Genomic DNA, 26319 nt, shown 5'->3' on the forward strand with positions numbered 1-26319 from the left:
TTAAATACATTTCTCTCATGAGTTTATGATCCCAGGATTGATAAGTTATAAAAAGGATTACTGTGGATTCTTCAATTCTTCAGATTTTGATCTTTATAGTATGATAAATTTATATAAAATAATTAAATTGGATCTTATTTGAGCATTTTGTTGAAATAGCTTTGTATATACATATGTTAGTATTTTTTAATGTATGAAAGGATGACATTGCACTAATTATATGGTAAATTGAATCTATGAATTAAACACAGATTTTGAAAAATGAGTTAGTTTTTATACATACGTAATATAGCTTTCTGGGGTAAAAAAAATAGTAAATTTAGTAGTAAATTTAGTTATACCTTGTATATACACTCACACAGGCAAAGAAAACGGGTCACTGAATTTTAACACAAATTTTTAATCCAAATGAATACCGATGAGAACATGGTCAAATTAGATCTCAGGTACTTCTATATAATTGCGTGTGATTTTATATATTACGTATGTAGATTCTTGAAAATGCGCGCCGAAATTTTTTTTAGACTTACAAAACGCAAGTCTAATAAACTACCGCAGTACTATCACGAGTTAAATTGACTAACAATCTAACAATTTTGATGCTCATAGCATTTTGGATCTTAATAATGTTGAATGACATATTAAAAAATTTATATGAATAACATATTAAAAATCTGTAAATAATTAATTTATATTGCAAAAAATATTATCTCGGCCGGGAGTCGAATCCAGATCTCTAGTATTCCGTGCGAAGCACGTCTTATAAAGCCTTTAGACTATTGAGGTACAACATTATAATGTTCCTATATACTTATACTTTATACTGATTATTTCGAAGAATATTTTACTAAGGCCTTGGTATATGAGAATAGGTAATTATATATGAGAACACTTTATATATATAATTACTTCCACCATAACAATAAGTTGCACGTGCACGTCATACGCCAAAGTTTGCGCTTTGGAGGAGTTGCGCTGGACCGAGTTCTAGTCTGTGGACATAGCGTTTTACAACAATACTTGTGCTCTCAAACTATTACATTGGAAGCTGCATGAACAAAAAAATAACTTTCAGGTGAAAGTAGTATAAAATTAAATTAAATGTTAATTTTAAAAAGAATTTATATCAAAATAAAATCACAAACATATTTCAAAATAAAACATTTACTTAATGATTTTGTAATCTATTATATGGTAATGTTCTTCAACAATTTTACGTATAACGTGAGATAATATCAAAGCAGAATGAAGTGAAAAAGGTCTTATGAAGAAAATATAATAAGTTGGTTACGCTGATGTGTGTGCGTGTGCGTGCAGGTGGATGGGTATGTACGCTAAATGTTGATATTTTTTGTAGAGAAATTTTCGCTGACAATTAGCCTTCAGTAGTAGCCATTCAGCAGTTTTTTCAAAAAAAAAAAAAAAGGGTTTTTATTGCGCCCTCTTTCGGCATTGCATATTTTGCATATGGAAAGGCTGAAGAAGACATTAGTAATAAAAGAATTTTATTACATTTTTTTATACATTGAATTAGTTACACTTTTTGTTGCACTGTTTTTGTTGTTGTTAATTTAAATTGCTCATAACAGAAAATTGTGATAAATACAATTAGAACAATTAAAGACAGAGATAATGAAATATTAAATATTACATAGAATATTTGTGGAATGAATTTAAAATATGTATTGTACATATTGTATGATCGCATGATCGTTTATATTATGTACACATATATAGAACACAATAGGTGGGAGTATATAGGCCTTATTTATTAGATGAGTAGTATGTATGTATATATTTACATAATATGGAAGATATAGCGCGGATATAAAAGAACGACGACAATTATTAAATTGTGCGGAAATATATTTACATGTTGACTTTTCGACAAATAATAAAGCAAATAAAGAAATCAACGTTGTATGTAACCAGAAAGATTAAACAATATCTTTCGGTTTGTCATCTTGCGTTGTTTTTCGGGGTAGAATAGCAACCAGAAGTGCAGATACTGTAAAATAATTAGAAATAGTTAAAAAATATTTTTATAATAAGTAGGACATATTAAATAAAACTACGGAACAGGTCAAAAATTGAATGGAAAGAAATGTGTTTTCGTTACAACAATTATTTCATCTTATTATTAATTCTATGCATAAAAGTATTGAGATACGATTGTCAAAAAATTAATTGTTTATGAGATATTTTTTGTTTCAAAATGTGTCAAAATAAAGTGTAAAATATTTTATGATTTATTTATTGACTTTTTTACATAAATTCCTATCTTAATATTTTATATGTAGAATAGTTAGAGATATTATATTACGTAAAAAATTATATGACTCTAGTTTAAAAAATGCCACGATCCTTCTACGACCATAAAAAATTGATTTCTTTTGAAAATTAATTTTATCATTACTTGTCCTCCTTCAAATCATGTAACTCTTGTTTAAAACATTTTACTTATACTATGTTGAATTTTTAACATACACGTATTCCGATGTTTGTCGAGTGTTTCACTTAATATATGTAAAAGCTATGTTTAATGTAAAAATATGAGTGCTATTCAATATGCAAATATTGTTTTTACCTAAAGAGGCTAAACCGATCATAACAAACGGTCCTAAACAGAATAGATTGAGTAAAACCGGAAACAATAGATTACCGATTACTGCGCCAATTCTTCCCATCATCATGGTTATACTAACCGCCATGGTTCTGGAACAAGAAAAAAATATGGATATATTAAATGGATTAATAATAATAGGGTAAAAATAATACAAAATAATGCAATATAAATATTTTTTAATTAATATTTTATATTATTAATATATAATTAATGATAAGTGTCTTACCTTAGATATGTAGGAAAATTATCAACAATAATGTTAACAACAGTTGCACCACCTATACTCGTCATGGCAACAAATACCGAAGACAATCCGAGAATACCATTAGTATTTTCTGCCCAGTACAATGAACCGCAACAAATAGCAGCGATAATGAAGCAAATTGCTGTACAAGAATTAAATATAATTATAGGAATTATAAATAATTGTAAACATATCAAAAAAAAGTTATTCTTAAATCAACCATAATCTACTCAAATAATAAGCAAAAATATTGTAATCTTGCTTCAAGATTTTAGTCTTGATTTTAGTCTTGATTTCACACAAAAACAGGAGAATCAATTTCTTTGATCAAATTGTACCACACCATGTCGCTTAGACCGTAAGATTATGCTCTCTATGACATTGTAACATACATAAGAATCGCTGAAGAAGGAACCGTGAGTTTCGAAACGTACGATATTAATTTTATATTATTTTATATTTTTTATATATTTTACACTTTTTATTTTTATGTTGTATTAACATTGTAAACTAGAAATTTATTTTATAAAAAATCTTATTACGCTCAATTTAGATCGTTTTTTCTTTATACTTTGATTTTGTTATTATTTATATGAGGAATAAATACATAGCGTTTGACACAACAATATTTCTGATTTCCCTTCGAATTTCGAATTTCTATTTCTTTAACATCAAATTATTTATCATCTTACCCATTAACTTCCTCTTTCCAATCACAGTTATCAGAGAACCAGCTACAGTATAACCGATAACACCTGTTATGGCGATGACAATGGAATTGATAAAGACTCTGGAATTCAACTCCGCCTAAAATTGTTATGTACAATATTATTATTTCTATAGGATTTGTTTCCCGATTTGCAGTCAATTTATAAATTAGTGATTTACCGGAACGCATACAGCCGTAGAATTGCTTATTATATTGTTGGCATAATGCGTGGAATTAAGATATGACTTTTCCTGAGTTAACATATAACAAAATGAAGGCTGTAAACCTGACATGTGATTATTGTTCTTCTTCATGACAGTACTTTTGTAATTCTCAATCATTGCAAACAGCTGGGGCATCCAAAGTCGGAGCGAATTCGACCTGCATAGTTACAATCGGCATCAAATGAACTTTTTAAGTTCTTTAATTTTAGTGACTCCATTTTTTTAGAATTAAAATTAAAATAGATGAAAGATAAATTAAGCTGACCCTATTGTTGCTCCAAGCTGTATCATTGATATGAGTATCAATCTAAAGACATTGGGTCGTAAGAAGAGTGGCTTTATCAGTTTGTAACAATTCTTCAGCTTGTCCTGTATACGTTCTCCGCATGATTCAATGGAATATTCATCCTCTAAACTTTTTATCTATCAATTGATAATAATACACATACACACACACACACGTGTGTGTGTGTGTGTGTGTGTGTGTATATATATATATATATATATATGGTTAAATATGGAATATACTTAAAGTGTATGTAACTTTCGGCCGATTTGATGAGGGGGACAGCGGAAGGCGGAGGCGATTCGAAAATCGGCCGAAAGTTACATACACTTTAAGTATGTTCACTTTGAACTGGTTTGTATATAATTAGATTATTAAAATCTTTAAAGTTGTTACAATAAATGAATAAATTATATAACGTATTTAAATAAATATGATACGACAATCTCGTAATCATTGTATGCAGTTATTGTGTATATTTTATGATATTGTCAAAATGTGTGAATAGATAAAAAAAATACCTATGTAAAAAAATTCTTTTTATATATGTACGTACCGGATATGTATTAGGATCCTTGCCAGTATTGAGTGAGTAAATTTTTTTGAAGACATTCAATGCCTCGTCATGTCGACCTTTTAAAATAAGGAAACGCGGACTCTCTGGAAAAGCAAAAAGAGCTATGCATGCTAAAAATTCGGGCAGCGAACAAATGACTAAGAACATTCTCCAGGAAGCTATCTCCAATGTATCATTTAAAAATGTGATGTACCACTTTTGAGGTATTATAAGCCATGCTATACCTGTGAATAAAGAAATTCAAAAAGATCATATTTTAAAGAATAAAAATTAGAAAGTGCATATAAGAGTGAATTGTAAGAAACATATATAAAAGTTAAATATAAAATTTATTCTAATCCGTAATTTAATTTAAACAATATGTATATATTACATGTTTCGACTTTAAGTTTAAGCCATCTTCAGATATTCAATTTCACGCAATCGAGTTGTTAAAAAGATAATTGCAAAATTATAGAGATTGTATGAGATGAGATAAGATCAATGTTTTGTAGAGAAACAAAATTTGCTCGCAAATGATTGACCGACCAATTGTTGACAATATATCTCCATATTTCAGTAAATAACATAAATTGATCATAAATATTTAATTTTTGACTTACATATCTGTACTAACTATTATAATTGTTTTGACGAGAATCTATCAATTTAAACATAATTGTATGGCCATTTCGGTAAATGTTTTTTTATCAAAATGACGTTTTGCTTGCTCCAATAACTGTGGGATATTAATAATTTAATCAATTTATATAAATGTTATTTATTGCATAAAGATATTTCTAACAATCGGTCAGTCAACCGTTTGTGAGCAAATTTTATTTCTATATAAAACATTCTCATCTGGCCTCATCTAATATATCTGTATATTATTACAATCATTTTTCTAACAGCTCAATACGTGGAATTGATCATCTAAATGGCTCAAACTTGAAGCCGAAAACGTAATATACATATATCATATATACTACATATATAACACATCACTCAATAAGTCCCGCGTCTGACATAATAGATGGCGCACTAATAACAAATCCATATGATTTTTAGAAAGTACTAAATCTTCAAACATACGTGTCAAAATTTTAGTTCAATCGGACCTTTACAAATTACAATGGTTTAAGTGACGGTACTTTTGTCGAATTTGGACGACCAGAGTGTTCAGCATTATTTGTGTTTTTACGACCGCGTTTAAAGTCAGCATACCACACCTCTTAACTGTTGTTTCCGACGGAGTAGAGTCCGAATAACACTTATCAAGCCATATTGCTTTGCTTGAACGGTATTTTTTCCCATCAGGAAGCAATGCTTTATCAACACACGAAATTCAGATTTTTCCATTGTTTTGAAAAATGCGAAAGTAGCGTCACTTAAACCACTATAAAGTAAAGGTCCGATTGAGCTAAAATTTTGACACGTATATTTGAAGATTTAGTACTTTCTAAAATTCATATGGATTTATTATTAGTGCGCCATCTATTATGTCAGGCCCGGGACTTATTGAATGATGCGTTATATATGTATATTATTTAAAACTAATTTACGAATTAAAATATGTTCTATATCTTAACTTTTATATGTTTTTTTATAATTGACTTTTACATGCTTTCTAATTTTTATTGTTTTGACATTAAAAGTCCTTTATTTTTTATCCTTATTATGACCTAATTTAATCATATTTAACTTTATTCAAGTTTATTTGTCGCAAAAAATGTATGTTTGTATATTGAGTACTTGAGTAAAATATGAAATATTGTATGTTTTTATAACACTTTTACTACAAATTCCTAAATCAATTGTAATTCTGTTTTCAATTCTTACAACATCAGCATTATGTATATTGTATACATATATTGCAACATTACATACATTACCGGTATAAAATTTGATAATTTTATTTTCATAATTTAATTCCCGTCGAAAGTATGTAGATAAGGCTGTAAAGGCTGTACTTACATGGCAAAGAAATGTTTCCAAGCGAGAAGAACACGCCAAGCCACATGTACGATCTTGATCGATGTACTTCGTTGTGTATTTCCGCTAAATATGACATAAGTGCCGCATATGGACCGGATATGCTACAATTTGTTAATTAACTGTTACGTATCTAATAACAAAATATCCACAAAATATTCAATCTTTTACAAATTAATTATTGTATAAACATTGCTACATTTATAAATAAGTAACAGATTTCAAAATTAGCAACTTTTCAGTAGAGCATTTTTAAAATTTTTAGATAAAGCAAGATATTCATCTATTTCTACGGTAAATATGATATAGTTGCTTTTTTCTTTGTTCTATATCACCAGGTTGTCTTGTAAAAGATAAATTTTTTTCTTGTAAAAGACTTCATCCCTTTTTTATGCTTATGTCGTTATCTGACTTTGATTTGTGATTTTGTTGAAATATTTACAGATATTTTTAACAGTTTTGTATTATAAGATTACTTTTAAAGAAGACAGCTTATCTAATTAGCACTATTTAAAAACGTATTAACTTTATCTTCAGTTTCTTATGCATCGTTGCTTTTGTTAATACTAAAAAGTTTATTGATAATTAATTTATTAATTTTAATTTTATTTTCTAATTTGCTCAATACTTTTTCAAAATACTATTTATAGTTTTACTAGTGACTTGTAAAATATTTAACTTTAAATAAATTTAATACAAATATTGTTAAATCTTAATAGAATTTACAGAATAGGGCTTTATTATTAAGTTTATTTTGAATATTTAACTTCATTAAAAAATCAACAATAAATATTGAAAAATCTAATAAAAATCTAATTTAAAAAAATTAATAGATATTACAATTATTAAAATGACAATTGTGTAATAAAGGACTAATAAGAGTCAAGTAAATAATTTGTCAAAATTTCAAATAAAGTGAGCTACATAAATACTAATTATAAATTTTACTTTAAGGAGATGCTGGAGTGTTCTGTTTTATCATTATATACTTAGTTAAAGACTCGTTTCTCTTAATTGCATTTACGGATGGAAAAATCCTTCTGCATAATTAAAGTATCAACAAAAACGGAGGGTGCTAGCTACATTTCAATACGAAAAACGGAAAAAAATTAAAAATTTACAGTTTTGTTATCGGCTTTTGCAGTCTTAAGCGGGGAGCACAGACTTTTGCATAACGCATAAAGCAAATGCATAAGGAATTTCATTGGTCCATTTTCTTATGCATGAGTCAATGGACCAATCAAATTCTTTATGTATATGGTTTATGCGTTATGCAAAAGTCTGTGCTCCCCGCTTAATGCTTCTCAGCATAACAGTTCCGCGATATTCCGATAGCGGCGCTGTCACGAAAAGTGCATCACTGGATCAATCATGAAGTATGGGATCAATAGAAATGATCGACTTGTCACCCGTAACAAAAAGGTTAGCATATCAATGAAATTTGCGGATACTCATTCCTCTTATGGGCCTTCTACAATAAGCCATAAGTCTATGGCTGCGGTCGAGTTGCCACTACGAATGCTTTGAAGCGTTAGATTGACCAATCAAAAGAAAGAGTTTTACAAATTGACCAATCAAGAAACGCTTTAAAGCATTCGTAGTGGCAACTCGACCGCAGCCATAAATCGGAAGTAAGAAACTAAAAATTGACGACTGTGATTGGTCCAATTCTAGCTTATGACTTATGATTTGTGACTTACGGCTTATTGTAGAAGGCCCATAAGTTTCTTACTTCCGATTTATGACTTATGGCTTATTGTAGAAGGCCCATTATACTAAAGCTTGTAGCTCGTTTCTGCAAGCATAGGATTGTTCTCTCAGGTTTTTTAACGTTCGCCAGCTACTTCCTGTGAACGTGCAAGGTCAAAAACTTTTATATGCAGCACATAATAGGCCTGTTCTTTTTGTCTGCACTGTCTGAACTAGTGCACACAGTGCAATAAGTTGAAATGAAACAAACGTATATCTGTTTTACTTCAACTTATTGCACTCTATGCACCAGTTCAGTAAAAAGAACAGGCCTAATGTGTCGAGTCGACTGCAGAAGCCGATAACGAAACTGTAAATTTTTTTTCGGTTTTTCGTATTGAAATGTAGCTAGCACCCTCCGTTTTTGTCGATACTTTAATTATGCAGAAGGATTTTTCCATCCGTAAATGCAATTAAGAGAAACGAGTCTTTAACTAAGTAATGATAAAACAGGGACACTCCAGCATCCCTTAATAATTCGACGATAATAAATTGACATTACATAACGCCCGCATAAATTAGGGTCCGGTATACACCTGGGAAAAAACTAACGATAAATCGATATCTTAATTTGAAGTTGTCATTGATTTCAATACAAGTTCCAACTATCTCAGCCCAAGGTGTAATGTCGACCCATTTATGCGCGTGTTATGTAATGTAATGTTAATTTGTTGACTTATTAAGTAAAATACTAAAATTTATAATTAGTATGTAGCTCATCACTTTATTTGAAATTTTGATAAATTATTTATTTGACTTTTATTAGTCCTTTATTACACAACTGTCATTTTAATATTAAGAGTCCTTGTACTTAAATATTATTAATTATTAAATTTTTATAGTATATTTATATAATAGCTTATATGTATTTTAAAAAAATCCTCTTTTTTCTACTCAGATCTTCAAAACAACCAGATTTTCAATTTTTCTCTTTGTGCAATTGCTGGATAAAATCCGGTTATCTGGTAGAAGTAAATTATCCGGTATACAATTATCCGACAAATTTTATCCCAGGCTCACAAATCGATTGATCTTTAGGACTGTTTGATTTGATACTTATTAGATATTGATCTTCAAAAGAAGATCGACATTTTATCGATGCGTCGATCTTCTTCAAAGATCAATAGAAAATATAAACGATATCAAATCAAACGATCTGAAAAATCAATTAATATCGATTTAGTTTCGACTTATAAATCAGATCTTATTATACAAGCCTGTTATTTCTATAAATAAGCTATATAATAAATGTGTCGTTTTTTCATGAAAATATGTATATTAGTCTTTAAGGAGATCCTAAAGCGACGGCCAAACTTGATCGAGATCGATAATACAGTTTTAGTGATCCTGCTAAAAAATCTATGGCTGCGTTCCGTTTCATGCATGTGCGCGCATTCCCCTATAGTATACGTGACGCTCACTATATAAAATGCGCGTATATGCCAGAAACGGAACGCAGTCTATGTCGGACGGTGCTGCGCGCTCAACTTATGGGATCCTAAAGCGACAGCCGAACTTGATCGAGGTCGATAATACAGTTTTGATGATCCTGCTAAAAAATCTATGTCAGACGGTGCTGCGCGCTCAACTTAAAGGTGCTTTTTCATGCGCAGCAGCAATTTCGTTACTATTGGTTAAGAATTTTATGTAAGCTAGACGACACACTTCCGGCGCAAAATACATTTTGCCGCAATTCGTTGAAGTTGAACCGAACGAACAGCAAACAGCAAGCGGCAAAATCGAGAAAGCGTACAATATGTCCGTTGTTTCATTATGAAAATATTATTTATTGCAATAAATATTAGGAAAATAAGCGAAAAATGGCTTCGGATAAGGTACGGATACATGTTCGTAAATTAGATCATTTTATACTTTATCACAAATTTGAAAAAGTAAAGTGTAAAGTATAAAATGATCTAATTTACAAACATTCGTACCTTATCCGAAGCCATTCTTCGTTTATTTTCCTAATATTTATTGCAATAAATAATATTTTCATAATGAAACGACGGACATATTGTACGCTTTCTCGATTTTGCCGCTTGCTGTTCGTTCGGTTCAACTTCAACGAACTGCGGCAAAATGTATTTTGCGCCGGAAGTGCGTCATCTAGCTTACATACAATTCTTAACCAATAGTAACGAATTGCTGCTGCAGCGTGCTGCGCATGGAAAAGTACCTTAAGGTGATGCTGGACCATAGATATTTATATAACACTAGATCGCTAACTTCCCTATATACCGTGCATAAAAATTGATTCCAAAATTTATGTATTTCGAAGCGTGACGTCGGAATGAAACGGTCACGTGGTATATACTATTGTGTAATGGCCGCGGTAAGGCCACATGGGCGATATACGTACGTGTAACGTTCGTTTGTGCGTGATTTTGGAAAATTTACAATGCCATTATCAATTATCGTGTTAAAAGTTGCCGCCGTTTAAGTGGAAAAGAAAAGCAAGTGGTAATATTTCATAGGTAAGTCGCAATCATTCTCGTATTTTATTGTCTCCAGATGCGTCGGCTGCTAGTAATGCGCCAACGTCACGGACACGTGACATGGGTTTAGTACATACTTTTAGGAATCATGTACTAGAGCCCAGTTAGCGATCTAGTGTTATATAAATATCTATGTGCTGGACCCGCCTGTATTATCGATAAAATAAGCGTTTTTGTTTCTGTCGAACCTCTTCGCAGTAGTTTCACGGAATAAAAATTCCTTCTCTACGATTAAAATATCCGAGCTAATATACGTGCCCCTGGTGTCTTTTGTGTCCAAAGCTGGAAAAAGTATGAAATCATAGATTTCTTTATCCATTTAACCTCAATATGGCGACCAACGCTGAAGATAAAAATGGATAAAGAAATCTGTAATTTCATACTTTTTCCAGCTTTGGACACAATATACACCAGGATATCAATCATGTAACTTTTTATCTAGAGCGGAAACGTGAAAAGTGAAAATTGTTACGAATGTATTGTATGAACATACATACACACATGCAAAAAATTTTCACTTTTCACGTTTTCGCCCTAGAGAAAAAGTTACATAATCGATACCCAGGGGCAGATACATTAGCTCAGATATTTTAATCGTGGAGAAGGAATTTTTATTTTGTGAAACTACTGTGAAGAGGTTCGACAGGAACGAAAACGTCAAAAACGCTTGTTTCGTGGATAATACAGGCGAGTCCAGCATCACCTTAAGAGAAAAAAAGGATAGAACTTATGTTTATCTCTCTTTCTCCTGTTACTTTCCTCTCTCAAGTTCCTACGCCATCTACCGCAATACATATTGTACCCTGTACCATGGTCGAAGTACTTCGACCATGCCCTGTACCGGCTGTACCATACTTGATACACAATTCTCATGCTGTTTATCTGTGCCAGCGAAACGATTACACGTGAAACAAATATTTTGGATTATCTTTTTTGTTAGACCTTAGATGACAATTTCGCAAGCTTAGGATTTTTATTTGTGCACGTCATACGCTTTGCTCGAGGGTATCATTTGGTATGTACGACCTACAGAATTTCTACAATAAGCTAGTAAATTATAACCTCAAGTGACAGCTGTAAGAGCTGAAATAAGTGAATTTTTTATTTCTTTCTTCAATTTTTTAATCAAATTTATGGGCCTTCTACAATAAGCCATAAGTCATAAATCGGAAGTAAGAAACTAAAAATTGACGACCATGATTGGTCCATTTCTAGCCTATGACTTATGATTTGTGACTTATGGCTTATTGTAGAAGGCCCATTAGCGTTACCCATTCATTTTTATGTGTACTTTCATCGTGTGAAAAAATTATAATGATCTATAAAGCCAATTCGGAGAAAATGATTCACTGTAATTGTTGGTCACTCCCGATGCTTTAGAATTCCCTTAAGAGATCAATTTTTTTTATATTATCTCAAAAATCTTAATTGTTTTACTTGTATCATTTTTCGGTAAATGTTAAGAAGACCCCGTCCACCTCAAATTTTAATAAAAGTACACTCATTCGACGCGTTTTTGCACGAAACGAACGAATCTGGCAATAAAAAGTGTCGCTCTGCCCTCCGAACCGAATCAGTTTTTAAATTGATTTTAAATTTCGTGTACTCTATTGTACATACGGAATAGTGAAACGCATGCGCAATAGCATGAAAATATAATCTAAATGTATGCTTCAAGAAGACTAGAACCAAGGTATCGATCATGAAACTTTTTTTCTAGGATGAAAAGTGAAAAGTGAAAAATTTCTCCATTAATTTCAATGGTAAAAATTTTCACTTTTCATCCTAGGGAAAAAGTTTCATGATCGATACCCAGGAGAGTCAACTAGCGTGGTGGGGGTAGGTCAAAAAACGTCCGCGGTTATTCACACAATGCGCAGTGGCATTGCATATTGTGTGAAAGTTTGCGCATGCGCGCATCGGTTATAACCAAGAAATTCTTGTTCTTAAACCTTTTCGATTTTCTTTTTCTTAAGGATTGAAACAATTTCGAACACAGCACACTCGCTCGGTCATCGTAAGTCACATATGATAAATTTTTGGCACGTTTTATCTTTTTTATCTTTTTTAATTCAATCAAACAGAAACAAGGTTTGTTTGACATGCGCAGTCACGAATTGAAAACGACTATCAGAGCGACAGAGAGGAATAATGAAGCGCAAAAGTGGGGGAAGTTATCCGCCGTCACTTTTTGGCCTACTCCCTCTACCGATATTTGACCGAGTTGACTGTTCTGGTTCTAGTCTTGGTATGCTTGCATCGCCATATTTCGCGACTGTGACAGATTTCCTAACCTCAACAGTCGTCAACTTTAACGCTTAATATCTCGGTTCGGAGGGCAGAGTGTACTTTTATTGCCAGATTCGTTCGTTTCCTGCAAAAACGCGTCGAATGAGTGTACTTTTATCAAAATTTGAGGTGGAAAGGGTCTTCTTAACATTTACCCATTTTTCCATCAACGCAGTGATAATTAGAGTATGTAAATTGTAATATTATATATTACACCGACTGTTAATTTCAACTTACATCATACCGTCAAAAAATTTGAACGTTATTAAATGCCAAGATCTATGTGAAAAACACGTCGCCACACTTAGTAGACCAGTAAGCAGGTAACCGTAGAACATTATTTTCTTACGACCGAACATGTCAGTAACACAACCCCAGAAGAATGCCGTAATAATCATTCCTGAAAACAAATCAACTGATCAGCCGATTCTGCTTTCATATGAATTCTCTATTAGAAATTTCACATTAAACTAAGAACAAGAAATAAGTAAAATGTAACTAAAATAAAACGTTTACATTTTGAAGTAAATTTATATAAACATTGTTCCTGCATTTGCGACGTGCTATAAATTTACAAAATCAATGCTAGATTATTTGATGGATATGTACTTGCAATGGCCTCCTAGTTAAGAACTGATTTTGGCTAAAATTATAGAAGAAAAATATTTTGTTTTGCAAAAAAATCCATTCCAATTAGATTCGAAAAACAAGATGGAAATTTACATATGTAACGCAAATATAAATGGTGTTTTTCTAAGCCTTTTCTAAAAGAGTTCTAATCATTTTTTGAGAGCATAATACTAAATTAATGTTTAAAATATTTTATATATTTTTTGTACCTTTAAAAACTAAGATTTAAATATTTAAATATACTGTCTTTCTCACTGTTTTTTCTGTATTTTTGCTATGGAATATCTAGTTTACTAAATCTTTGTTGTTGATAAATAAGAAGATATACAATTTTTTTGAGAACATGTAAAAACATAATACATACACATATAACCACTTATTTCCCGGTAAAAAATTTTCCATGTATGAATATATGTATAAATATGTATAAAATACATAACCATGTATAAATATTTTTATAAACGTATATAATTATATATAAAGAAATATATCCGTATATATCCATGTATTCTTTTTTTTGTAAAATTATTTTTGGTGTTAACAATAACAATAATATAATGAGAAAAGATAAAAAATAACTATAGGAATAATTTTTGCATTGTTTGTTTTAAAAAAAATTAAGTTAGAAAAGTATTATATAAATAACTCATATACGATTGTATGTAAAATTATATATACACATAGTAATTATGTGCAATTCTTTTTACATTTCTCTAAACTTGATTTTTTCTAAAACAAACAATGCGAAAAATATCTAATTATTTTTTTATGTTTTCTCATAATAATAATTATTATTTTTGACGATACTTTTAAGGCTTTCATGCATTTTCTTCAGAGGTGCCAAAAAATTTGTAGATTATTATCGTGTGGTGATCCGAACTAATGTCAACGTTCCATGAACTGAACTTACTGTTGAGGCGTCACAAGTTGCTTGATAAGTTGAACTTATCAAGACGAGGCGAGAGCGTATTATTATTTTTATTACACTATAGGATAATTTAAAAAAGAAAGAATATGTTAACACGTATGGATGTATTTCATATATAATTATACATGTTTATATTTATTTATATGTATATTCATGTAGGCAAAATTTTTTACCAATCTTTTCAAACGTAATTTGTAAATGTGCACGCGCGCGCGCGTGTGTGTAATACACTTTTATCTTATTAATTTTAAATTTGAAAGACAAACAGCCATGACAGATTGCAAATGTTAACAATTGGTTCAATCATAAATCGTTGTTGATTGCGAGGAGAACACCATGATGGCTGTATTTTGAGACCTTTGTAGAGGCACATCAATCGGCCTGATAATAATTGGTCATGGATCAAAAACGCGGAAAACAGGGTCGAAAATTAAAGTTGCTCAGAATTTGCATGCGACAAGAAATAAAATGGTACGGTATTTACCGTGAGTTTACGTGTTTTGCCTTCACGTTATTGTCTACGAATGAACCGGCAGTGTACACCGCACAATAATTGTACATACGGACTTTAAGTACGCCAAGCTCTAGGTTTCCAGGGCTCTCATTGAGCTTCCTGGCATCTGTAATAAAGCGTTGTTATGCAATTGTTAAACGGTTCAAAATGCTATACCTGCAAATGCCATCGAATTCAACAGCCCCTTGTCGAACATCGTTAATTGAAGATCACATTCGGCTGATGGTAACACGTAGGACATTGCTGACGATGAAAAGATACTGGAGAAACTAGCCGGTAGCACCGCCAGTAATAGCAAATAATTAAATTTTCCATATCCTGGCAAATAGGAAAAAATATTTTAACGTATTGATTAAATTATTCTTATTTTCATTGTGACAAATGTTCATAAATAACACGTTTGACATCTTAAGAGTTATAAATAATCATCGCTATAATAGAGAAAATCGGACAAAAGATAAGTTGATATCATGTTTAGTTTATCTTACCTATTTATATAATGAAAAAAAGATGGAAAAGTTACCGTAAAATATTTCTCTTATAATGTAAGTACTTTTCCTTAAGTTTAATAAGGTAGTATTACAATAAAAAAGAGAATACTTGATTTAACAATAGACAAGTAAATTTTCAAGTACTTCAAAATGTCGCACTGCTTGAGAGAATAATTTAATTTAGAAAAATTAATTAAGAAAAATTTTTCCGTCACTATACCCTACATTATTTTAATTAATAACCTATTATTTTAATTAATAACAGTAACTTTTTATAATGAAATAATAAAGTATAAGACAGAATATATTATGTTGACTTATATATATGTATAAACAAACTCAGCATGAATTCGATTGGATGCACTTATAATTAGTGCGCACTAGAGCACATTAAAGCTATCGTAAACAAATTATCATGTGTTGTCATTTATTGCTAATGCTAATGTTTTGTGAACCTTGGTATTCATTCCAGGCGAGGAGCGCATTGATATTGTATCATTGTATACTCTTTGCCCTAATAAAGTGAACGGCAAGGTTTACGAAATAAGACATGACGATAACTCGCAGACACTTTAGCAGCGCGTCTCTCTGAAAAAAATACCCTCACTTTCTTTCCTTGATTACAATAAAAGCGTATTCTCGTATTTATTACTTACTAAAAAAAATATGCAGTACATATTTATACAAGATTATTCCTGACGTAAAAATACAGAAAAAGTTTTTCTTTAATATATACAGTTTAATCATAATAATTAGTTTGAACCATCGACATATAGTATGGACTGCGCAATCCATACATAAAAAGTGTCCGGCGAATTAGAAAAAGAGAAAACGCGGTGTATGTCAATCGCTCGCTCTCTTTAATACTACGTTAGAAAGAGACAGAGCTTGACTACACCGATCGCTATCTCTTTCTTTCGGGCCGGTCATATTCTTTCAGCCTGTGCGTAGTCCATGTTATATGTCGATGGTTTGAACAATCGAGTATCAAAACTATGAAAATTGTGCCAATGAACTCCGCGGGCTTCCATGTTGAAACGGAAGACTCTATGATGTTATAAAAAATGTATAATTATCTAATATTTTTTTTAACCAATCACATGTGTGTACATATTAACTGAAGTTTAATCAAATTTTTCGATGTTTATACTTATTACAAATACATTATTTATTAAAAAATCAAAGTACCTACGTATCAATAATTTTTTCTTTTTGAAGATAAAATAGAATAAGAGAATATTAAAAAGAGCTATACTGCATGACAATAAATGTATTAAATAAAGATTAATAGCAAAACTTATAAATTATATGTAGAGAAAATATATATGTTAAATGTATATGATATAAATTGTGCAATATTTTATATGTTTACTCTTAATAAGCAGCATTTGATGCTGCAAAAATATGAAATAAATAAGATATGAGTAATAAGTATATAGATAAAAAAATTTGACAGAATACATCTTGTTATGTGCTAATTGGCGTTTTACAAAATAAATATTATGTACAATTGATATTAAGTTTTATTGCTTATGTGCAGCTGATAATAGTGTAATCATATAAATTAAGTTACTTTTTATTATATACAATAAATGTCAAATATTTTATTAGGAGTACAAATTAGTTCGGTCCGTTTTCCAAAAGATAGCTCCGGCTGTTGTGAATGATTCATAGTGACAGCTGATTTTGGCGGTTTCAGAGAGGTTAGACACCTGCTAATAATATTCAGTTTATATCACTTTGAGTTTCATACAAAAACCTTGAGTTTTACTATGTTTGAAATGTCGAATTTTGTGTTAACCAAGCAACATTTGCGGGAGGTTTTAATTTTCTGCTTTAATTGGAAGAAAAGTGCAGCTGAAGCCCATCGAATGCTTGTCGAAGTTTATGGTGACACTGCTCCAACTGATAAATCATGTAGGGAATGGTTTCGATGTTTCAAGGATGGAGATTGAAGATAAGCTTCGCTCTGGACAGCCAAAAAAATTCAAAGACAAAGAATTAGGGGCATTACTCGAAGAAGATCAGAGTCAAATGCAAGAGGAGCTTGCAGAATCATTGGGAGTAACTCAACAAGCCGTTTCTGTACGATTGAGAGCCATGGGAATGATTAAAAAACAAGGAAATTGGGTGCCTTATTATTATTATTATTTTTCTTCATGACAACGCTCGGCCTCGCAAAAGTCGTAAAAAAATATTTAGAAACGTTCAAATGGGATGTTTTACTGCACCCGTCGTATTCTCCGGACATTGCTCCTTCTGATTACTGGTTGTTTCGAAGGATGCAGCACGATTTAGCAAGTCACCGGTTCACTTCTTTCGCAGAAATCGAAAATTGGCTCGAAAATTGGCTCCAAAATTGGATCGCCTCCAAAGACGAGTCATTTTTTCGAGATGGAATTCGAAAATTGCCTGAGAGATGGGAAAAAGTAGTAGCCAGCGATGGACAATACTTTAATTAATCTGTTCATTCATTTTGTTTTGAAATAAATTCATTTTTGAACACAAAAAAACGGACCGAACTAATTTGTATTCCAATACAATAAAATATTTTATAAAAAATGAAAATTTAGAGAATAACTTTATTATTACACATTTGGCAACTCCCGTAATATTACGTAATTTGCTCACCTGTTGCTATAATTGCTCGTTCGAAGTCTGCGGGACTTGAAATCTCAGACTTTATTTCCTCACCTAGAAGCAGAAACAGTAATTATGATAAATAAACTTCGATATGTTTGATTTAGATTTATATAATTAAAATTGAATTGTCACCTGATATACGACGCATACGTCTGTATCTATACGATTTATACATAGTAAATAAATTAATAAAGCGTCCAAAAACCATTTTTCTTGCCAACGATCGTTAAACTCAAACACATTTGCGACTTGTTACGCACATATGATCAACATTCGTTGTATGAGAGTTTATTGTGAAAAACAGTCAATATTGCCACGACAAATGAATGCCTCAGTTAATGAAAACGTTAATGTTGTACTCAAAACAGAAGCTATCTCCGCGGATGTAGTTTTCGATACTGTGTGTAACGATAATTACACACAGTATCGAACATTACTGTATAATTATATTGTTTTTTTTTTTTTCATTTATTACAAATACGCTGTCACTAGACATTTAATTAAATTAAAATAAATATAATTTGTAAAAACGTTATTATACAATGACTATAATAAATTTCTCATAGAATATACGTCAGACCACAATTTTCTTTACACTAGATTATTACTATAGAAAATAACTTGTTGATATATTTGAATTTCTATGTAAAGAAGTTGTTACATGCAGATACAAACTGTTACACAAGTTGCCTTCACTAATACGTGGAAATATATTCGCAATGCAAGTTAAAATAATTATATGTGATAATAGTTTTGCGTGACTTATATTAATTACGTAAAACTTGCTTCTCAAGAAGCGTTACACACACACACAAGTTTAGTATAAAATATTATACTAATGCAGTTTGTTAAATGTATTTCCAATTTACACGATAATTCTTAATAACGTATTATTCTTAATCGCGATGCCATTATTTTGAAGTTAAAGAATATGCATAATCGGGAACGTAATGTCGATCAACACGAATACCGCGAGACGGATCGAGTTTGACTAACGATTTATTGACAGCATTCGTCCTAATAAGCCGCTCAAAATATCAAAGTCAAAACACGAGAATATCTACAGAAGAATTGTCCAATATATATATATTTACAAATATTGTTGAACTCATTGTCAGAGAAATTTTTAGTAACTGATTAACAAAATTAATTGATGAGAGACACTAACGCTCTTCAAACTTTCTTAATTATGCTTTTTCCAAAAAATAAAACGTAATAAAATTATTAACTTTTAGAGATTTATCTTAATAATAAATAATAATTAACTACAATTAACTGTATATAAACTGTAATAATTTAATTGATAATAAGTACCTGAGCTAATTACAAATGAGGCCTGTTTAATTAATTTTATTTTTTTTTAAATTTTAAGAGATATTGCACTAAAATGAGAATATATAAAATTTTTATTTCACAAGTTTTTTTCCAATGAAAAGTGTTTTATTTGTGAAGAATTAAGAAGATATAGAATTCCGTCCAGTCGACAAACTAAAAGTAACATGAGATGTAAAAAATTAATGTAAAGAAATTAATGAGAAGAAAACATTTCGGAACATGCGTAAAAGTATTAAAATACGATTATCAAAAAATTAATATATAGTTTACAAAGTATTTTATATTTTATATCAATACTTATGGCAGAATAAGCTGATATAAAATAATTCGAAAAAAATCACTTTTTGATATCTCTATCTTAATACGTATGTTTTATATGAAGAATAATTAGATTGCATTTTACAACATGAAACTACATATTCTTTTTAAGCAATTATTATACTTTCTTTATACATATTGATTTATTCCATTATTCTACGCATAAAAGTTTATACGATTATAAAAAATTGATAGTTGATGATGATAATTTTATACATATCAATTTTACGTTAAAATGTTCCAAAATAATGACATTTTATATTTGATTAAAAATTGAAATTTCTGCATTAAAAATAAAACGTGCATACAAGTGTATTCCGTATGCCTTATCATGTGGTATACACTTCCAACTTTTCCCGCAATGGCATTAAAATCGCATCGTCCTGATTTTGTATCCTGACATGTGTTTTTCAATCCCTATTTCAAGCCCACTTTTCATCCTCGAGTTTGATCTCCTTTCCTTTATTCCGTGATTTGATTCATTATGTTTAAAAATGTTTGAATTAAAAAATTTTTGAAATTTGCAAAAATATTACGATAGAGCATTTGGCGATAACTTGCCTTTAGGTGTCATTAGAATATCGACTTTGTTTATCGGCGTCGGACGATTTTTTCTCTCGTGAAACGTTTGTGGAAAAAGAATGTTAGATACACAGTGGAACGCAGTAAATTGGATTTGGAACGCAGTAAATTGAATTTTCGATGATGTCAAACCACCACCGATAATTCTTATTCTTCGCTCTCTGCAGCCGTTGTGTGTGCACCCTGAGAAGGATGTTCTTTAAGTATTCGTCTTCAGCTGCACATGTAGTATGATGGAGCGCGACAACCTTTTAACTTGTTTTAACTGGCCGATTTCCTACATAAATACAGTCGGCAAGAAGTGCAAAGAAGACGACGACGACGTCGCGACGGTCGCCGCGTGTTACTCGGTGGGGCGATACAGGTTCCGCTGGAAAAACTTATACAATTTTTCCGCGGATCAAAATAAGAAAAGTCATTTCCCATACTCACACTCGCGCGATAATACACGTGAATATTCTCCTGCGTTCATTAGGACAATTTTATGGCGTTTCTTTTTAATCGCTTACAATTCAAGTAGTCTGCCAGATAGAGAAAAAAATATTCGTTTAGTCCATAAAATTTGCACAGATCATTTCACTAAGTTGGTTAGCACATATATTTATTATACATAAATAATAATAATCAACAGTCCAGTCGAGGTCCTCCACAATTCGCAGAAGAAATTTAGTCATTATCGCGCATTTGTATACCTTAATGCACCTTTCCTCTTTGTCTATTTGATGTATTGTAGATTGGATACGCTTTTGTCAGACATAATTTTTGCTACAGCAAAAACTCGTAAATCGATCTGTTAGAATAACAAATTGCTAATGGCTCTCCAATAATATGAGCACAAAACACACGTTTATATGTAAATTATTCAAGTGCTGTGTCAAAATTTAAAATAGGTATTCTGTCTAGAAATTAATGGTGCACACTGGTTTGATTGCTGCTTGGTTCACCAAAGCGATGTTTGCTTCAAAATCACGGAATTCTTTTTAATAAAGAGAATGAAGCTTAATCGTTATTGCTAATGAAGAATGATTGCAAAAAAATTGGTATATTGATGTGAAGCTCAAAACTTTTTTAGATTATAATAATACACAAAAAGAACTATTTTATTGAAGTATATATATATATATATATATATATATATATATTTAAATACAGATCTGATAATATAATTTTACTGGACTGTCAAAATAATTACGTGAGACGGTCAAACTGGTTATTAGAATGTCAATCTTGTTTACAACATTGCTCATTATATGTACATACATACTTCAGTTTCTTACATAATTATTTTGACAGTTCAACAAAATGGATCTATATCTGCAATTAACTTTTTAGATGTTTTATCAAAATTGTCGTTCTTTTTGTCTATTGCAAATGGGACCTAGAAATTAAATTAATAATAAAGTCACATTCATCAGATCACATCTTACGTACGTTTTATTTTTGCCCGTGTCTTTCCGCTCGGAATTGCACCATCATCAAGTTCCCTCTTTATGGATTCACCTTTCCCGAGTGTCATCGCAAGAATAATGCTAAAATCGGCATAGCGTCATATCTATATGTTCTATACATCGTCCTGTAGATACTATCACGATTCACAATCTGTAAACAAAACCAATGATAACCAACTGTATGTACTTTCACAAGCTTATCCGCGATTGTCAATTAAATATCGACAATAAAAATGCGAGAATTACTATAGCTTCTACACAAACCGCCATAAAAGTGATAAAGTGATCATTGCATCGATAGATCAGTCCAAGAAAACGAATTGTGCGTTGCTAACTTTATAATATATGAGTAAAACAGTGTTAATATGTGTAAATTATTCCAGTATACAATGTGATGTGAAATTCCAAATTCCTTTGCACATAAAGTCGTTATATTCATTGTTTGCCTTATGGTGCTTCGCGTGGGTAACAAATTACAATCTATCTTATCTTTACGTACGAACGTGTGATTCGTCGAGTTTAATTCACGATACGTGGCTTAATTTGGAAGACTATCGTGAATCAAATATATATAACGAATCACTGTAAATTCTGCAGGTGTTAAAGAATTGATATTTATCTGGGAGTAGACTTTCCGAGAGACTGCATTATACAATACAATATTAATTATTCTACCGATAAATATTATGAATGGCTACTTATTATCGCGAGATTGCGCGTATAAATGTAAATAGGCAATTATATAATAAATCGTTATTAGGTGTTTTGTATATCGAAAGGTTTCGGATTCGATTAAGAAGTGTTTTATTTGTACAACGTCAGTTATAAAAGTATCAGTCAAAAATAGCTAATATTAGCTGATATAATTAAAACAATTTTAATAATATTAGTCCGTGAATACGTTTTGAAATTAATTACAAAAATTAAATGAAAAATAATTTAGTTTACAATGATTTTATGGATTGTAATAAAATGAGCATATTTTGTTACAATTTTAGGATAATAACTTTGTAATGAGTAAATGGATCCAAAATAAATTTTCGTACGAATATTTATTAGGTATTGTTTCATTAAGTAAAAAATAAAAGAGCCTCCGCAAAAAATGCCCGTTTTCGGTACCTCGATTTTTGAAACTTTTATTATGCCAAATAGTTACATATGATGACCCAATAATCCCTGCAAAATTTCAAGATGAGCATACAGCCCGTTTAGGAAATAGGGGGGGGGTTAAAGTTGACCATGTCCAATAAAAAAATATAGCAATTCCACATTTGAATTCGAACAATAACGTCTAAAAAATTCAGCCTAAATGGATCTTTTAAGATTTTTGGCTGTTGATTATAAATATGAAATCATATTTACAAAATTCAAAATGGCGGATCCAATATGGCGGACAATTTTTGTTAAAATTCTTTGGATCTACTCGAAACTTGTTACTCGGGGGTTTTTGGGGTCGCTGATTACGAATTTGAAGTCAATTTAAAAAAATTACAAATGGCGAATACAATACATCCAATAGAGGCAAGATGTAATAATCCAACCAATAAAAACAAAATGCCTTAAAACAAAGTTGCCTTAAAATTCAGAACTATTATTTTATTAATGAGAATATTATTAATTAATTACTTAAAATTAGAAAAAAATTTTGACACCTTTCAAATCGTTTTGTTGGATTATTGCATCTTGTCTTTATTAGTTGTATTTTTATATCTTGCGTTTATTGTATAGATTCGTACATCTTACCTTTATTGGCTGCATTATTACATCTTGACTTTTTGTTGGGTGGATTGTTTATTACATCTTGCGCCTTTATTGGATGTATTGGATTCGCCATTTGTAATTTTTTTAAATTGACTTCAAATTCGTAATCAGCGACCCCAAAAAACCCCGAGTAACAAGTTTCAAGTAGATTCAATGAATTTTAACAAAAATTGTCCGCCATATTGGATCCGCCATTTTGAATTTTGTAAATATGACTTCATATTTATAATCATCAGTCAAAAATCTTAAAAGATCCATTTAGGCTGAATTTTTTAGACGTTATTGTTCGAATTCAAATGTGGAATTGCTAAATTTTTTTATTGGACATGGTCAACTTTAACCCTCCCTCCCCCCTATTTCCTAAACGGGCTGTATGCTCGTCTTGAAATTTTGCAGGGATTATTGGGTCATCATATGTAACTATTTCGCATAATAAGAGTTTCAAAAATCGAGATACCGAAAACGGGCATTTTTTGCATGGAGCTTGCGGGAGGCTCTTTGATTCAATTTTTAATATTCCTCATTAAATTTACAAATAAATATTATAAAATGCGATTTTACACAACAATCGAAAAAAACCTAATCATTAAGAGAATTTATGTTCAAATGCTCTTTTACATAATTACTCAGATGTAATAATAGAGCGATCTGTAAAATTTATGTTAAATTCCTAATAATTCTAAAATAGATACTAAACATCCTTAAATTTTATGGAACAATCTTAAGCTTAATTATATAATATATATACGAGTCCATTAATCCTGGTTTTTTTCCATTACGCACCGAATTTCTAGATATCTTTGTTTTTATAATAAACGTTTTTCACAATTTTATTATACATGTATATAATTTTAAGTTATATAATTTTATTCTTCAGATTTTCAAAATGAACAAACGTTCAATTACGTTAACTTTATAAGCAAAGATAATTTAATTTGTTATATCGGTAGGTACACCGGACCCGCGAATATCAATTGAGGAAATTTTAATTGAAGTGAATAATAACTAATTAGGGTGTTATTAAGTAAGTGCTCTTTAATAAGATTATATATGTAATTATTATATACGCAATTATATATTTCTGTGAAGAATGAAGATATATTTTATTTTCTGCAAAACGTATACGGATTTTTTTTCGAAATAATTATCTTAAATTTGCAAAAGCGTAGAAAATTGACAAAAAAAGTTTATTAAACATCGTTATATGCACGTACGATATGCAAATAGATAATTATGTTTTATAATTATGTCATGTAATATACGTGTAAATATATTTTATATTTCTAAAGATAAATTATTATAGTACTAATAAAACACTCAAATAGTGATTTGCAGAGAGGCACAGAATGGGCGGCTTTTTATTATTATTAAATTTTATTAGAAAAAGAGAAACATATGTGTTTTCTTCATACAGAATCACATAGAATCACAATTACAGCATACAATTCTGATGAAACTATTAAGACAAATTTGCTCATACTATATGAATTATTTACAAGGCAGGAAGTATATGTTATAGCACATTAACTTATGGTAACGCATGCAGTACCTTCTTTTTTGCCATCTGTGGAAAAATTAATCTTGTCAATTCCCGCTTGTTAATGAATTAAATGCAAAGCGAGCAATCAATTGCTCACTTTGCATTTAATTCATTAACACAGCTTCAATAGCGGATTTTATTAATATTGCGATAATGTAATGCTGCTGCAATGCCTACACTATTATTGATCGAAGGATGTGTCGTGTTTTTTTTTCAATTATTTTAATAAGAAATACAATGATTAATATCATTCTAGTGGTGATTATATACTATCGTATCTACATACAATAAAATCTCTTTAATTTCGATTCTATAGGATAAAAATAGAATCTTAAAATTGTCATACAAAGATGAACATATGAGCATGCTGTGTACTTGCGTAATTGTGTAGGTACAATATAATTTGTCAAACTATGTATTTGTTGCGTACATATGCATATATGTTTTTATACGTATGCATATGTATACACATAACATACATATATTATGTAGTAGAGCTACTTAGTATTATTGATTGTAAGGGAAACCTTACCTTTATTGCACGTTTACTCCTGACAAAAAAAATTGATTATTTTTAGAACTCCTTTAAAAAAAAATGCTGCCCCTCTAAACTTGGCGCTTCTACGTAATAGCCTACGTTAGCCTCTAATGCTAATATGGCACTAGTAGTAGAAATAGTAGTACTAGTAATCTATAGAAATGATTAAGAATAGCTCGTATTAAACATAATTTAACATTATAAATTTAACATCCCACGTAGCACACCACCGCGTGTAAAGCGCTTTCGAAGCACTGTTCAGATTGCACCTCCCAAAAGTACTGTTAATTATGCACTTTTATTGCATGCGGCTAATTTCAAGTCTTGATTAAGAAATGAACATGTGCGTAAAAAGCGCTTTAAAAGCACTCGCTCTTCCTTTACTGCACATGAAAAGTGCAGTAAATGTGCTATAAAA

General features: G+C 30.6%; 1 protein-coding gene across 2 annotated transcripts; it reads right to left on the reverse strand.

The window, feature by feature from the left end:
• Positions 1 to 1691: 1691 nt before the first annotated feature.
• On the reverse strand, positions 1692 to 20849 carry LOC108771800 (synaptic vesicle glycoprotein 2B). 2 transcript variants are annotated; one of them, XM_018537164.1, is made up of 12 exons: positions 20594 to 20849; positions 18368 to 18430; positions 15402 to 15563; positions 13411 to 13573; positions 6620 to 6741; positions 4646 to 4890; positions 4069 to 4226; positions 3759 to 3960; positions 3563 to 3677; positions 2853 to 3012; positions 2588 to 2715; positions 1692 to 2008 (listed from the first exon to the last, which is right to left on the reverse strand). In XM_018537164.1, the coding sequence occupies exons 1-12, from the start codon at positions 20604 to 20606 to the stop codon at positions 1938 to 1940; spliced, it is 1602 nt and encodes a 533-aa protein (XP_018392666.1). In that variant the 5' UTR covers positions 20607 to 20849; the 3' UTR covers positions 1692 to 1937. The 2 variants fall into 2 exon arrangements, with proteins under 2 accessions (XP_018392666.1, XP_018392665.1); XM_018537163.1 differs by lacking the exon at positions 20594 to 20849 and adding an exon at positions 18512 to 18546.
• Positions 20850 to 26319: the final 5470 nt, after the last annotated feature.

This window comes from Cyphomyrmex costatus, unplaced genomic scaffold, assembly GCF_001594065.2.
Source record: "Cyphomyrmex costatus isolate MS0001 unplaced genomic scaffold, Ccosl1.0 scaffold1658, whole genome shotgun sequence".
NCBI classification, from domain to species: domain Eukaryota; kingdom Metazoa; phylum Arthropoda; class Insecta; order Hymenoptera; family Formicidae; genus Cyphomyrmex; species Cyphomyrmex costatus.